Source organism: Denticeps clupeoides, unplaced genomic scaffold (assembly GCF_900700375.1).
Source record: "Denticeps clupeoides unplaced genomic scaffold, fDenClu1.1, whole genome shotgun sequence".
Lineage (NCBI taxonomy): Eukaryota > Metazoa > Chordata > Actinopteri > Clupeiformes > Denticipitidae > Denticeps > Denticeps clupeoides.
In genome coordinates this window covers 617,421-634,181 of record NW_021630047.1, presented here as the reverse complement: position 1 = coordinate 634,181, position 16,761 = coordinate 617,421, and the positions used below count along the sequence as shown (strand labels likewise).

The 16,761-nt window shown below is 43.8% G+C and overlaps 1 protein-coding gene across 1 annotated transcript; it reads left to right on the top strand.

Moving 5' to 3' along the window:
* The first annotated feature begins 8,012 nt into the window (after nt 1-8,012).
* Nucleotides 8,013-11,925, top strand: iyd (iodotyrosine deiodinase). The gene is made up of 5 exons (XM_028967985.1): nt 8,013-8,224; nt 8,456-8,650; nt 8,760-8,919; nt 11,095-11,251; nt 11,406-11,925. Exons 1-5 carry the CDS (start codon nt 8,038-8,040, stop codon nt 11,586-11,588), a joined length of 882 nt encoding a protein of 293 aa, XP_028823818.1. The 5' UTR covers nt 8,013-8,037; the 3' UTR covers nt 11,589-11,925.
* The last annotated feature ends 4,836 nt before the right edge of the window (nt 11,926-16,761 follow it).

Sequence of the window (16,761 nt, the reverse complement as noted above, 5' to 3'; positions counted from 1 at the left end):
GATGAGTGGTTATGTAATTAGTAAGGTTTATGTGATGAGTGAAGTTGGTTAGTAATTTGAAGATTTATGTGATGAGTGAGTTTTCGTGATGAGTGAGTGAGTTATGTAATTAGTAAGGTTTATGTGATGAGTGAGTTTTATGTGATGAGTGAAGAGTGAGTTATGTAATTAGTAAGATTTACGTGATGAGTGAGTGAGTTATGTAATTAGTAAGATTTACATGATGAGTGAGTTTTACGTGATGAGTGAGTGAGTTATGTAATTAGTAAGATTTACGTGATGAGTGAGTGAGTTATGTAATTAGTAAGATTTACATGATGAGTGAAGAGTGAGTTATGTAATTAGTAAGATTTACGTGATGAGTGAGTTTTATGTGATGAGTGATGAGTGAGCTATGTCATTAGTAAGATTTACGTTATGAGTGAGTTTTACATGATGAGTGAGTTATGTAATTAGTACGATTTACGTGATGAGTGAGTTTTATGTGATGAGTGAGTGAGTTATGTAATTAGTAAGATTTACGTGATGAGTGAGTTTTACGTGATGAGTGAGTGAGTTATGTAATTAGTAAGATTTACGTGATGAGTGAGTTTTACGTGATGAGTGAGTGAGTTATGTAATTAGTAAGGTTTATGTGATGAGTGAGTTTTATGTGATGAGTGAAGAGTGAGTTATGTAATTAGTAAGATTTACGTGATGAGTGAGTTTTATGTGATGAGTGAGTGAGTTATGTAATTAGTAAGATTTACGTGATGAGTGAGTGAGTTATGTAATTAGTACGATTTATGTGATGAGTGAAGAGTGAGTTATGTAATTAGTAAGATTTACGTGATGAGTGAGTGAGTTATGTAATTAGTACGATTTATGTGATGAGTGAAGAGTGAGTTATGTAATTAGTAAGATTTACGTGATGAGTGAGTTTTATGTGATGAGTGAGTGAGTTATGTAATTAGTAAGATTTACGTGATGAGTGAAGAGTGAGTTATGTAATTAGTAAGATTTACATGATGAGTGAGTTATGTAATTAGTAAGGTTTATGTGATGAGTGAAGAGTGAGTTATGTAATTAGTAAGATTTACGTGATGAGTGAGTTTTACGTGATGAGTGAGTGAGTTATGTAATTAGTAAGGTTTATGTGATGAGTGAGTTTTATGTGATGAGTGAAGAGTGAGTTATGTAATTAGTAAGATTTACGTGATGAGTGAGTGAGTTATGTAATTAGTAAGATTTACATGATGAGTGAAGAGTGAGTTATGTAATTAGTAAGATTTACGTGATGAGTGAGTTTTACGTGATGAGTGAGTGAGTTATGTAATTAGTAAGGTTTATGTGATGAGTGAGTTTTATGTGATGAGTGAAGAGTGAGTTATGTAATTAGTAAGATTTACGTGATGAGTGAGTTTTATGTGATGAGTGAGTGAGTTATGTAATTAGTAAGATTTACGTGATGAGTGAGTGAGTTATGTAATTAGTACGATTTATGTGATGAGTGAAGAGTGAGTTATGTAATTAGTAAGATTTACGTGATGAGTGAGTGAGTTATGTAATTAGTACGATTTATGTGATGAGTGAAGAGTGAGTTATGTAATTAGTAAGATTTACGTGATGAGTGAGTTTTATGTGATGAGTGAGTGAGTTATGTAATTAGTAAGATTTACGTGATGAGTGAGTGAGTTATGTAATTAGTACGATTTATGTGATGAGTGAAGAGTGAGTTATGTAATTAGTAAGATTTACATGATGAGTGAGTTATGTAATTAGTAAGGTTTATGTGATGAGTGAAGAGTGAGTTATGTAATTAGTAAGATTTACGTGATGAGTGAGTTTTACGTGATGAGTGAGTGAGTTATGTAATTAGTAAGGTTTATGTGATGAGTGAGTTTTATGTGATGAGTGAAGAGTGAGTTATGTAATTAGTAAGATTTACGTGATGAGTGAGTGAGTTATGTAATTAGTAAGATTTACATGATGAGTGAAGAGTGAGTTATGTAATTAGTAAGATTTACGTGATGAGTGAGTTTTATGTGATGAGTGAGTGAGTTATTTAATTAGTAAGATTTACGTGATGAGTGAGTGAGTTATGTAATTAGTAAGATTTACATGATGAGTGAAGAGTGAGTTATGTAATTAGTAAGATTTACGTGATGAGTGAGTTTTATGTGATGAGTGAGTGAGTTATGTAATTAGTAAGATTTACATGATGAGTGAAGAGTGAGTTATGTAATTAGTAAGATTTACGTGATGAGTGAGTGAGTTATGTAATTAGTAAGGTTTATGTGATGAGTGAGTTTTATGTGATGAGTGAGTGAGTTATGTAATTAGTAAGATTTACGTGATGAGTGAGTGAGTTATGTAATTAGTACGATTTATGTGATGAGTGAAGAGTGAGTTATGTAATTAGTAAGATTTACATGATGAGTGAGTTATGTAATTAGTAAGGTTTATGTGATGAGTGAGTTTTACGTGATGAGTGAGTTATGTAATTAGTATGATTTACATGATGAGTGAGTTTTATGTGATGAGTGATGAGTGAGCTATGTCATTAGTAAGATTTACGTTATGAGTGAGTTTTACATGATGAGTGAGTTATGTAATTAGTACGATTTACGTGATGAGTGAGTTTTATGTGATGAGTGAGTGAGTTATGTAATTAGTAAGATTTACGTGATGAGTGAGTGAGTTATGTAATTAGTACGATTTACATGATGAGTGAGGTTTACGTGATGAGTGAGTGAGTTATGTAATTAGTAAGATTTACGGGATGAGTGAGTCTTTTGTGATGAATGAGTTTTTCATTTTTTTCTTTTTGTGACACAGCACAGCACCCAGTGCAGACGGTGAAATGTGTCCTCTGTATTTAACCATCACCCTTAGTGAGCAGTGGGCAGCCATGTTGAGCCCGTCGAGCAGTGTGTGGGGACGGTACCTTCATAAAGGGGCACCTTGGCGGTTCAAGCCACCAACCTTCTGATTTCAGACTAGCTTCCTTACTCGCTAAGCCGTCACTGTCCACTGTTGAGTGTGTGTGATGGGTGAATGTTATGGACATGATGAAGATGATCGGTTGAATGTCTGTAAGAGATGCTGTAGACTAATGGAGGTTGAAGAGTCTGGATCGTGTTGCATCTGAACTGTGACCCAGTTATTTCTGAGGAATCACTGGCACTGTGTGTCTGTTGGTGTAAAATGTCCCTGAAGGGGGTTGGTGTTCCGTCGCTGTGTGTTTTTGCTTCACTGACCTATGATGAGGTCGGGCTGGTCGTGGTGTTTCTCACTCTGCTGTGTTTGATTCATTAGGAGGAGGAAATGCCCGAAGTGGAGATCGACATTGATGACCTTCTGGAAGTAAGCGGTGAAGATGAGAGAGCTGTGAAACTGCAGGTAGGATGTGTGTGATTTTTTTAACGCACGCTCATGAATACACACTCATGAACACTCTCTCTCTCTCTCTTTCTCTCTCTCCTCCTCCCTCTGTCCCGATCAGGAGTCCCTGACTGACTGTTATAAACCCACTGAGGTGAGTGCAGCTCCCACATACAGACACCCGCCCTTTTTCTCCTACTCACCTGGAATTCTTGTGGTTCTCTGTAAGGGTTCTACAAATGCCAGGTGGCTTTATGCCGAGTTCTGGTTTATTTTTTGTCACATACAGGGTACAACATGCAGTGAATTGTGTCCTGAACCACTCATATTGGACCCTATTTAAATAAACACGGGGTAGTGGACATGGAGGTAGAATAATATGATGTAAAAGATGGTCTTTTATTCTGAGGAGGTCTGGGGATGTTTCCAAATGCACCACATCTCGAACACCAAGTGTGTGTCTGTGTGCGTGTGAGTGTGGCCTGTAGCTATAGGTCACTCAGCTACAGACAAGGCAGCGTTACACACAGTGACTATAGTGATGTAGGAGATGAGTGTGTGTGTGTGTCACAGCCCTAAACTCTGTTACTATGGCGAGGGTGCTGGTGATTTTTGGAAACCGTGGTAAATTTGGTGCATCTGCTCTGTTGCAATCCTTTAATTATTAATTTAAGAATGATTTTCTAATAATGAATGATTTATGGCAACATTTTTATGTATGATCTATGCAGTGGAGGCTTCACTGTTTAATGTGATATTAGTAAGCACATCACATGATCACATTAATGAGTAATCAGGTCATAGATTTATATCAAGCTGCTCTGCATTCATCAACGTTTAAAATGTCCCAAGGTCACCTAATAATCCCAATGTCACCTCTTATTACAGGATTTTGTACAGGAGCTGCTGTGTCGCATCAGAGGGATGCGGAAGCTGAGTGCTCCTCAGAAGAAAGGTCTTTAATGAACAAGATGAACTCTGAACAAACTACACGTATTATGATAATTATAATTGCTGTAATCGTTTTTAATTACGACTCTTCGTGTTTTATGAACGTGTGATTGAGTGCATATTTTTATTTTTTCTCTTTGCACTATTCTATTGATCTATTTATTTATTACCTCAGAATATTAATCTGTTGGTCCGTTAGATACATATTTAATAAGTGCAGGTCAAAGGTCAAGTGGTGATATGGAACATGTCAAACTGTGTGGATTGCCTCTTTACAAACCATGTTCAATCTCTGAGCAAGGCATGATGGGAACTGTAGTTCTCTAACCTGCAGTGGCTTTGGAGAGAAGCTGTATGATTAGAAGCCTTTGTCGGATTTTAACCAAACAAGAAAAATGAGTTCTCAGGAACGGCCCAGTGTTTCTCTGTAGCTCACATCTTCTGGAGGCTGCAAAAGACTCCTTTTCTTTCCTGGAAGGGCAATAACATTGTTGAACCAGAGATTTTTATTTAATGGTGCTGTTTTCTGGTTTATCATGCTATTTCTTCTCAGGTGGATAGAGTGGGGGCTCCGGGCTTGTTAGTTCCTCCCTGACATGACTGGGTAGGGCAGTGGCTTGTCATGGGGGTAAAGAAGTGGACTCATAATAAAAGGGTTGCAGTTTCAAACCTCTAAGGTGCCACTGAGGTCCCCTTGATCAAGGTACCATCCCACCGTGTGCTGTGCTGCAGTGTATCATGATGACAAAAAAAGTCACTACAGTTCACCAGCAACTGTGTGCTTGGATTGTGGCTGCAGAGAATCTGTTTGTTGCACAATGAGACTGTTATCTCAGTTTTAAACTTGTAGCAAATGCTAGAGCTTACATGGGCATGTGCGAACTCGCACAAACAACGAAATACAACGGCGAAGATGTAAACATCTTCACAACTCGAACAAACTCGAAATACAACAAACATCTAAACATCTTCATAACTCGAACAGACTCGAAATACAACAACAAAGATCTAAACATCTTCACAACTCGAACAAACTCGAAATACAAGAAAATCTGAACATCTCCGCAACTCGAACAAACTCAAAATACAACAACAAAGATCTATACATCTCCACAACTCGAACAGACTCGAAATACAACAACAAAGATCTAAACATCTTCACAACTCAAACAAACTCGAAATACAACAAAATCTAAACATCTCCACAACTCGAACAGACTCGAAATACAACAACAAAGATCTAAACATCTCCACAACTCAAACAGACTCGAAATACAACAACAAAGATCTAAACATCTACACAACTCAATCAGACTCGAAATACAACAAAGATCTAAACATCTTCACAACTCAAACAAACTCGAAATACAACAAAATCTAAACATCTCCACAACTCGAACAGACTCGAAATACAACAACAAAGATCTAAACATCTTCACAACTCAAACAAACTCGAAATACAACAAAATCTGAACATCTCCGCAACTCGAACAAACTCAAAATACAACAACAAAGATCTATACATCTCCACAACTCGAACAGACTCGAAATACAACAACAAAGATCTAAACATCTGCACAACTCGAACAGACTCGAAATACAACAACAAAGATCTATACATCTCCACAACTCGAACAGACTCGAAATACAACAACAAAGATCTAAACATCTTCACAACTCAAACAAACTCGAAATACAACAAAATCTAAACATCTCCACAACTCGAACAGACTCGAAATACAACAACAAAGATCTAAACATCTGCACAACTCAATCAGACTCGAAATACAACAAAGATCTAAACATCTTCACAACTCAAACAAACTCGAAATACAACAAAATCTAAACATCTCCACAACTCGAACAGACTCGAAATACAACAACAAAGATCTAAACATCTTCACAACTCAAACAAACTCGAAATACAACAAAATCTGAACATCTCCGCAACTCGAACAAACTCAAAATACAACAACAAAGATCTATACATCTCCACAACTCGAACAGACTCGAAATACAACAACAAAGATCTAAACATCTGCACAACTCGAACAGACTCGAAATACAACAACAAAGATCTAAACATCTGCACAACTCAATCAGACTCGAAATACAACAAAGATCTAAACATCTCCACAACTCGAACAGACTCGAAATACAACAACAAAGATCTAAACATCTGCACAACTCAATCAGACTCGAAATACAACAAAATCTAAACATCTTCACAACTCGAACAGACTCGAAATAGAGCACTGAAGATTTTAAACATTCAGAAACCATTCTTGGCCTGTAGCAACAGTTGGCAATGAGAAACACAAAATTATAAAATAAAACCTGGATCTTTTCATGTCGTGGGTTTAATGGGAAACAGGTAAAATTGCATTTGTCCACAGTGAACATGAATCAATAGTGAGAAATCCAAGTCCAACCCTGGCTGGTGCTCATTAAGATGTAGATCATTTTTGTGTGTGTGAGATTGTCAGCAGTTATGATGGTGGTTGTATGATGTTATTTTTTATCTGAGAAGCTTTGCTTTTGCATGTTGTATAAAGGCATAAAAGGAATAAAATTATTGGGTCAAAATAGCATTTTCTAAAATAGAAAGTTTTGAATGTCATGAATGTTAAATGTGTTAATAAAAGTTTGTTTTATTGGTTGATATGTAATGTTTTTGGTTTTGTGTTGATTTTGCAAATAATAAAAGCAGAACGACTATAAAATGATTGTGTAGCGGTGTCTGTTAAGACGATGTCATGTAAAATCGTAAACTCTGCCTCATAACTAAAGTGTCAAAAAGCCTGCCGTGGGTGGCAAATGGAGCCTGACATGCAGGTTTGGTTGCCTGGAACATATTAAGAGTTTTTTTTACCCGGTGACCAAAGTCGGGGATGATCGACCTCCATTCCAGCATCACAGAACCATCTGCCTTCTTCATCCAACCACCTGCAGTGGCAGCAGCAACTGGAGTCAAGACCATTACAGAGCTTATCTTCTCTAATGTGCAGGCGTGTCTTCTCCAGCAGCAGAGTTCTGTGTGGTGATCAACGACAGACTGATGACTTCAGTTGCTGGACTGAACCCATAATACAACTGACAGTACACACACACACACACATTAAATGAGAGAGTGAGAAATCTGAAATATTCTGACACCTTTCAGTTCTCCAGCACATTTTGACTGACTAAATTCTATGGATGGGGACTTTCACACGATCACAGATGATCACAAATTCTGATTGGTGATGGAAAGTCAAGCCCTCCATCACTAACCTACTTTTACTCCGCACTTCCTCAGTGTTCATCCACAAACACATGACGCGTGTGTGTGTGTGTGTGTGTGCACATGCCTGAAAGGAATCTTTTACCAATACAAAAAAAATCTAATGTGCTGAGGAACTGAAGGTGGTTGGATGAAGAAGACACACATTGTCACAGTGCTGCCCTCTAGTGATGAAACACTCTGCCGTTCACCGTGAAGAACGAGCTTAATGTGATTTATGTGAAATGAACACATTCCTGTTTCTTGGAAAGTATAAAATGCACAAGTTTCAAATAATAAAGAACATAATCGGTATATTTGAATATTTTGGGTTTGCTTTGTTTGGCAGGTTCATGCTGGGTCTTTAAGAAGCAGCTTGATTATTAACCAGAAGACCACGCCCCCCTGCAGCTCAACTGGCTCCCAAAGTCCAGATGTTTTGTTCGTGACGTCTCTCAGCCATGGCGCTCTTCTCGTCTCTCACCCCAGTGTTCTTAGCTCTTCTGTGTGTGGTGATTGCAGCCATCATCAGGAGCTTCAGCAGGAGGAAGGAGCCTTCAAAACCCGACTCCAAAGCTACGAGGGAAGTGAGACCATGGGTGGATGAAGACCTTCAGGACAACACTGAAATCAGCTCCAGAGACAACGGTGACGTGATCCATCTTTCTGTCTATGTCTGCATGTCTTTAGACGCTCTGTTTTATAAGCATGCTTCATGCTTCATGTTCAACTCCTCATGACGAAACTCCTGGCTGCAGTTTGGGCTGAAAGTGGTCCTCATGAATCAATGGTGCCGCAGAACCTGGTACCGGTGAACCGGTGGTGTGTGTGCCTTCAGGAGTTTAGTTTCTCTGGAACGTCCTCGTCCTTGTTTTTCAGAGGACGATGACTGGGCAGACGGCAGCGAGGCCGACCTTCCCCATGTCCCATATTCCCCGGCACGCTATACCGTGGAGGAGATGCTGGAACGCTCGCAGCACTTCTACACCATGATGAACCAGAGGCGCTCGGTGCGCTTCATCAGCCCGGAACCTGTTCCCAGAGCGGTCGTGGAGAACGTCATTCGCGCTGCAGGTTCAGTATGACTGAACTTTCACCTTTGACCGCTCTACATTATTATAAAGAGGGGTTCAGGAACTTGATTTATTAATGAGCATATAAGTAACCAGCGGCTGTAACACAGGTACGGCGCCTAGCGGGGCCCACACCGAGCCTTGGACATTTGTCGTTGTCAGCGACAGTGAGACCAAACGCAAGATCCGGGAAATCGTCGAGGAAGAGGAGGAGATCAACTACAAACAGAGGATGGGGGACAAGTGGGTCCGAGATCTACAGAGACTCAGGTGTGTGTGTGTGTGTGTGGAATTTATACTAAATACTGACATTCATACTAAATAATAAATTCTTAGATGCTAAAGAGAAAATATTAGTACGTTTGCTCCGGTTTGGATCAGTTGATCAGTCTGTATCATTCTCGTCTTTATCCGGTTTCATTTCACGCAAGGAGAAATCCAAGCGAACCAAAACGCAGGCCCCGCCCCTTCCTGGTTCCCCGGACCCGTGTCCCGGGTCCGTCACTGTGGGTGCCTGGTATGAGAGTAAGTTGTGTCTGTGTGTCGGTCGCTGGGCCGGTGTGAGTCTGGACTTACCGGCCCATAACACTTACACCCCTCATTACCCGCCTCTCAAAGCACTTTGTACTGAGGCACGTGAAGACCCGACTCCCACACACTCTCAACCCACTTCAGTTTGCTTACCGCCTGAACCGCTCCACAGACGATGACTTTTCATCTGGCCTTCACGCAACCTCTCCCACCTCGACAAAAAAAGACACTTACGGCAGAATTCAGCTCAGCATTCAACACTGTCATCCCTCAGAAGCTGGTAATGAAGTTGGACCTGCTGGGAATGAGCTCTCCACTCTGCTGCCGGATCTTGGACTTCCTCAGTCTGGATGAATAGCAAATAAGACCTCCAAGATCCTCAGACTGAACACAGGTTCCCCACATGGATGCTGCTCAATAGGGTGTGTACTCAAGACCTCCTAAACCGAGACCAAGACACTGCAGAGACTTGAGGGTCCCGAGACCAAGACACTGCAGAGACTGGAGGGTCCCGAGACCAAGACACTGCAGAGACTTGAGGGTCCCGAGACCAAGACACTGCAGAGACTGGAGGGTCCCAAGACACTGCGGAGACTTGAGGGTCCCGAGACCAAGACACTGCAGAGACTGGAGGGTTTCAAGACCAAGACACTGCAGAGACTGGAGGGTCCCGAGACCAAGACACTGCAGAGACTGGAGGGTCCCAAGACCAAGACACTGCGGAGACTTGAGGGTCCCGAGACCAAGACACTGCAGAGACTGGAGGGTTTCAAGACCAAGACACTGCAGAGACTGGAGGGTCCCGAGACCAAGACACTGCAGACACTGCAGAGACTGGAGGGTCCTGAGACCAAGACACTGCGGAGACTTGAGGGACCCAAGACCAAGACACTGCAGAGACTGGAGGGTTTCAAGACCAAGACACTGCAGAGACTGGAGGGTCCCGAGACCAAGACACTGCAGACACTGCAGAGACTGGAGGGTCCTGAGACCAAGACACTGCAGAGACTGGAGGGTCCCGAGACCAAGACACTGCAGAGACTGGAGGGTCCCAAGACCAAGACACTGCAGAGACTGGAGGGTATCAAGACCAAGACACTGCAGAGACTGGAGGGTCCCGAGACCAAGACACTGCAGAGACTGGAGGGTCCCGAGACCAAGACACTGCAGAGACTGGAGGGTCCCGAGACCAAGACACTGCAGAGACTGGAGGGTCCCAAGACCAAGACCAAGACACAAATCGGGGAGTGACAGTGTGGATTCGACACTGACAGCTGGGATGTTCGATACCATCGATTTCCTTTTCGATTCCTTTTCAAAGTATAATTCCGGTTGGTATCTGCGATACTGATCTGATTCTGATACTTTATACAAAAACTAAATGTAGTTGGAAAGATGAACTTAAAAGTGTGTCCTGCTGCACCATGAGAGCTGCTGGGGGGCGGGGTTGGTGCTGGGGACGCCCCCTTTTCTGTGACGTCACTGAGTCCCGTTGATGTGTGAGGAGCAGTGGTGGCCTAGTGGGTAAGGAAACAGACCCTGAGGTCCCCTTGATGAAGGTCCCGTCCCCACACACTGCTCCCCAGGCACCTTTCTACTACGGTGTGGTAGTAACCTAGTGGGTAACACATTCGCCTATGAACCAGAAGACCCAGGTTCAAATCCCACTTACTACCATTGTTTACCCTGAGCAGGACACTTAACCCTGAGTGTCTCCAGGGGGGGACTGTCCCTGTAACTACTGATTGTAAGTCGCTGATAAATGCTCTAAAATGCTCATGTTGCCCACTGCTCACCAAGGGTGATAGTTAAATACACCGTGTGCTGTGCTGCAGTGTTTCACTTCACTTTCAGTTGGAACGTGGTACAGTAGTAGAAGAGCCTACTGATTCTGGAATGTTCTCCCTCACTCAGGACGAACTGGGTGAAGGAGTATCTGGACGTGGCTCCATATCTGATCCTGGTGTTTAAGCAGACGTATGGAATCCTGTCCAGTGGGAAGAAGAAAACGCATTATTACAACGAGATCAGCGTGTCCATCTCCTGTGGCCTTCTGCTGGCTGCCCTGCAAGTGAGATACACACCTGCACACACACACACACACACACACGCGTGTACATGCACAGATACACGCACCAAGTGAACGTTGTTGTAATTGTGTGAATGTGAGTGTTGCACAATTTTCTGTATTTGAAATATTAATACATGCGTTTTTATTTTGTCAGAATGCAGGACTGGTTACCGTGACAACAACCCCCTTGAACTGTGGCCCACAACTTAGGCTCCTCCTTAATCGTCCAGCCAATGAGAAGCTGCTGATGCTTCTTCCTGTTGGTTTCGCGGCAACGGATGCCACAGTGCCTGACCTCACACGGAAGAGCTTAGAGGACATCACTGTCTTTGTATAATGACGTCATCATCATCATGTTGCTCTAAAGTCTGTTGTAAATCATTTAAAGGAGCAGTTCAGCAAAATTGTGTAAGACTTGTGTGTGTGTGTTTATGCTGCACTTCCAGAAATGTCCACAGGAGGGAGACAGAGAAGGTGTCCTTCTCCAGGTCAGACCTTGTCTGTATCTACAGGCAGCCGCCGCTACATTCAGAAGATAAAAACCTGCTATTCAGAAATCGCTGTAGATGTTAAAGTGAACAGCAACCTTTTTTCTTTGAAAGTGACGTGATTGTCATTGTGCAACAGTGCAGCACAGCACACGGTGACACGGTGAAACGTGTCCTCTGTATTTAACCATCACCCTTGGTGGGCAGTAGACAACATGACAGGCACCCGGGGAGCAGCGTGTGGGGACGGGACCTTCATCAGGGAGACCTCAGTGGCATTGTGATGGTTGGGATTCGAACCGGCGACCTTCTGATTACGGGGCCACTTCCTTACCAGCTACTCCACCACTGCCCCTTCTTTATGTGTGTGTTTTATTTTACTGTGTGTTTCGGTTTTAATGTTCAGGAATTTTGTTCATTTTAAGAAATGTTCTTTATTTTGTACTTTTCAAAGACTTTACTAGGACACAGCTCCACACTCTCGCCCCTCGGCCTCTCTCTCCTATTTTTTTGCTGCTATATATTTAGGACTGACCTGTTTCTTCTTGTACTTTCTTCCAATTCCCTGTCTGATGAGCCTTCTTCCTGTATGTGTGTGTGTGTGTGTGTGTCGTGGTTGTACTGATTTCTATTACATTCAGATCCTGCTTCAGGTGTCCCGCTGGACTTTGCTATCAATTGTGGTCTGACTCTTTTGGTGCTGACCTCTGACCTACTTATTGAGAAATGTGATGATGGAGAATGATGAAGATTCTCATGTTATTATGTGTTCTCGGGATGTTTAGTGTAGTTCCTCAAATGATCGTTGGAGGACAGTGCTGATGTGTGTGTGTTTGTGTGTGAGAGAGAGAGAGAGAGAGACGGGATGAAGATTATCTTTGCTCAAGGCATCATTCAGGAACGGCAGCCGTGCATGAAAGCAGCAGGAGAAAGAGAGCATTGTAACACACACACAAACAGAGGTAAAAAAAAAAAAGTTCTTGGGCTTTCTGGAGGGACCAGGGCTTCACCTGCTGCCTGCTCCCAGCGTCCAGGCCCTTTTCCCTGCCACTGATTTATGGAGGTCCATCTGCTTCTCTGTGTGTGTGTGTGGGTTGGGTGATTGACAGCACCTCAAGAAAATGCTGAAATCAGAAGCACGGTTAGGAAATAGTCCATCTTTGAAACTGACGTCACATGTTTTAAGATCTTAAGCCTGTTGGATATGTGACGGGTGCCACAGATGATCTACTTGGTGAAGTTGTATAAAGTTTGAGGTGCTTCACCTTACTGTGTTCAGATTGGAACACTTCTTCTGCTGCAGATCCGTCTGTGGTCAGCCTGACCTGACAGCTGTAAAACAGAAGCTGGTTGAATTGTGTCTCGTCAGCCATCTTGTGTGTGATGTAGGTGCTGCTCTGTCCCTGAAGGGACCGTGTTCTCTCCAGTTCCCCTCAGAGCTAATTAGCGTGTGAACTAATTAGATGTCTAAGATTAGATCTGTGTGACACTCACCACCCAGGAGGCCAGAGAAGAGAGACGTGTGTGTGTGTGTGTTAAAGTTCTAGATGTTGGAGATAACACACACACATTATCAAAGAGTGGAATACTTTACCATGATTGCCATGTGGTGTGTGTGTGTGTGTGTGAGAAAGAGAGAGAGAGAGAGAGAGAGAGAGAGAGAGAATATAGATAGGGTTTAGAATATAGAGATCCGAGAAGGTCTGTTCATCTGTCTGTCTGGACAATCTGATTGGTCGGACTCCAGCAGAAGCAAGATTTTAATGGGGACAGCAGCACAGCAGCCCTCCCCCTGGATATTTTTATATCAGAAAGTGTGTGTGTGTGTGTGTGTGTGTGTGTGTGTGTGTGTATGTGTATTACGGCTGTATCTAGGTCTTCTTTATTAGTGGGACATCAAAGAGTTAATTTCATCTCTCAGACCCACACTTGGTCTTCTGGCTACCCCGGTGGAGAAGGTTAACCAGAACAAGGCTTGTTCACTTAAGTGCAGAATAACACACACTGCACATCACTCCTAGTGTGGAGGAAGATCTGGTCTGCTAAGGGAATGGTTTTATAGATACCAGCGGTTAAGGAAGCGGCCCCGTAATCAGAAGGTTGCCGGTTCGAATCCTGACCCGCCAAGGTGCCACTGAGGTGCCACTGAGCAAAGCACCCAGACACTGCTTCCCTGTCATGGCTGCCCACTGCTCACCAAGGGTGATGGTTAAATGCAGAGGACAAATTTCACTGTGTGCACCGTGTGCTGAGCTGCAGGGTTTCACAATGACAATCACTTCATTTGGTGTGTGTATTTTACTAAAGTCACTCGTCAAAGTGAATTAAGACTACCATAATATTGCTAATTGTTGCTTTGGGTCTGTTTATGTGTCACCTCCACACACTGAGAAGGACGCCAGTTCACCAGCCTGATTATTACACAGGCACATTTTAGCCTCAACGAAGTTGATCATTCATCTAGCTGTTTTACATGCTGTCTTGTGCTGGAAGAAAGTTTTCAGACCAGCCCGTCCCCCAGTTCGTTCATTTTTTTCCTCAGATGAGTCACAGCGTGTAAAAGACTCTCCATGGCTATTCTGTCTGAGAAGCAGTTGGGCTTTGTTGCATAAGGGTGAGACAAAGAACGGTTCAGAAGACCTTTCATGGAAAAAACAACAAAGAGCAAGTGTACCTGGCCCAGAGGTTTACCCAGTTCCCACCCTGGAGTCAGGCCTGGGGTTGGGGCCCGTGAGCGAGAGCCTGGTGGCTGGGCTTTCGCCCATGGGGCCCGGCCCGAACCGGATACATGGGCTCATCCAACTGTGGACCCACCACCCGCAGGGGGAACATGAAGCGTTTGGTGCTATGTGGATCAGGTGGCAGACTGAGCAGGGGCTTTGGTGGTTCAATCCCCGGAACAAGGAAACTAGCTATTGGGACATGGAACGTCACCTCTCTGGCAGGGAAGGAGCTGGAGCTTGTGGAAGAGGTTGAGTGGTACCGGCTAGATATAGTTGGACTCACCTCAACACATAGCATTGGCTCTTGAACCCAAGTCCTTGAGAGAGGTTGGACACTCTCCTTTGCTGGAGTCAGAGGCAGAGGGCTGAGGTTGTTAGCCCCAAGTCTCTCAGCCTGTTGGTTGGGGTTTATCCCGGTAGCTTCCCTGCACCTTTGAGTCTGACTGACTGACTGTTGTTTGCGCTTATGCGCCAATTAACAGCTCAGAGTACCCACCCATTTTGGAGTCCCTGGGACGAGTGCTAGATAGTGCTCCAACTGGGGACCCCATTGTCCTGCTGAACTTGAGTGGTGTTTCATTATTTGACTTCTGTGCAAGCCACAGTTTGCACATAATGAACAGCATGTTCGAACATAAGGAGGCTCATCGGTACACTTGGTACCAGGGCAGCCTAGGTCGCAGGTCGATGATTGACTAGTCGTATCATCTGACCTGTGGCCATTTGTTTTGGATACGTGGGTGAAGAGAAGAGCAGAGCTGTCAACTGATCACCACCTGGTGGTGAGTTGGATCAGATGGTAGGGGAAGACCCAAACGTATAGTGAGGGTCTGCTGGGAAGAACCTGTCAAGATGGTCTTCAAATTCCACCTCCGGCAGAGCTTTGACCACGTCCCGAGAGTGGTCCGAATGGACCTTGTTCCGCTCTGCGATTGTTGAGGCAGCTGTTGCTAGCTGTGGTCGCAAGGTGGCCGGTGCCAGTCGTGGCGGTATCCCCCGTACCTGCTGGTACACACCAGAGGCTAGGGGAGCCATCAGGCTGAAAAAGGAGGCCTACAGGGCATGGCTTGTCTGTGGGTCTCCAGAAGCAGCAGACAGGTACCGGACGGCCAAGCGGGGTGCAGCAGTGGCAGTTGCCGAAGTAAAATCTCGGGCGTGGGAGGAGTTCGGTGAGGCCATGGAGAAAGACAACCGATTGGCTCCAAAGAGGTTCTTGCAAACCATCCAACGCTTCAGGAGAGGAAAGCACCAAATAGCTTACACTGTTTACAGTGGGGATAGGGATTTAGAGAAGGCTTATGACCATGTCCCCAGGGGCACCCTATGGGCGGCACTCCAGGAGTATGGGGTGGATGGCCTTTTGTTAAGGGCCATTCAATCCCTTTACCAGAGGAGCGTGAGTTTGGTCTGCATAGCCGGCAGTAAGCCGGACCTGTTCCCGGTGAGGGTTTGACTCCGACAGGGCTGCCCATTGTCACCGGTCCTGTTCATAACCTATATGGGCAGAATTTCTAGGTGCAGCCGTGGTGTGGAGGGTGTTGAGTTTGGTGGCTTTTTGCAGATGATGTGGTCCTCCTAGCTTCATCAGGCTCTGACCTTCAGCTCTTGCTGGCTAGGTTCGCAGTGTGAAGCAGCTGGCATGAGGATCAGCACCTCCAAATCTTAGACCATGGTTCTCGACCGGAAAAGGGTGGCTTGCCAACTTTGAACCGAGGGAGTTGAGCCAGAAAGCAAGGATCTTGATTTACCGGTCGATCTATGTTCCAATCCTCACCTATGGTCATGAGCTTTGGGTAATGACCGAAAGAACGAGATAGCGGATACGAGTGGCTGAAATGAATTTCCTCTGTAGGGTGGCTGGGCTCAGCCTTAGAGATAGGATGAGGAGCTCGGACATTCGGGAAGTAGTAGCCTAGTAGTAGTAGCCTAGGGCTGGTAGTAGCCTAGTGGGTAACACACTCGCCTGTGAACCAGGATAAGGATGCCTGATAAATGCTGTAAATGTAAATGGGATGGACTCCGAGTAAAACCGCTGCTCCTCCGGATAAGCGGAGGAAGACGATGACGTTTTTGTGTCTGTAGTAAAAGTTAGTGTCTGTAGTAGTTTTTTTTACTTATAATTGTGTCTGTAGGAAATGTAATCTGAAATGATGTGTGTGTGTGTGTTTCCTGTAAAAATGAAAAATGGAAAATACACACCCGTGTGTGTGATTCTTTTCCTCTCAGAAGCATATGACATATCTGACATCCTGGCTGTCCATGTCAGAAAGTCGATTTCATTGTTTTTCCACTATTTTGA

Excerpts from the sequence above, each read along its gene's own strand:
- iyd (XM_028967985.1), top strand. The coding sequence starts at position 8,038 with ATGGCGCTCTTCTCGTCTCTCACCCCAGTGTTCTTAGCTCTTCTGTGT. Across the intron at positions 8,225-8,455 it reads AATCAGCTCCAGAGACAACG|AGGACGATGACTGGGCAGAC; the intron begins GTGACGTGATCC and ends CTTGTTTTTCAG. Across the intron at positions 11,252-11,405 it reads TTCTGCTGGCTGCCCTGCAA|AATGCAGGACTGGTTACCGT; the intron begins GTGAGATACACA and ends TTATTTTGTCAG.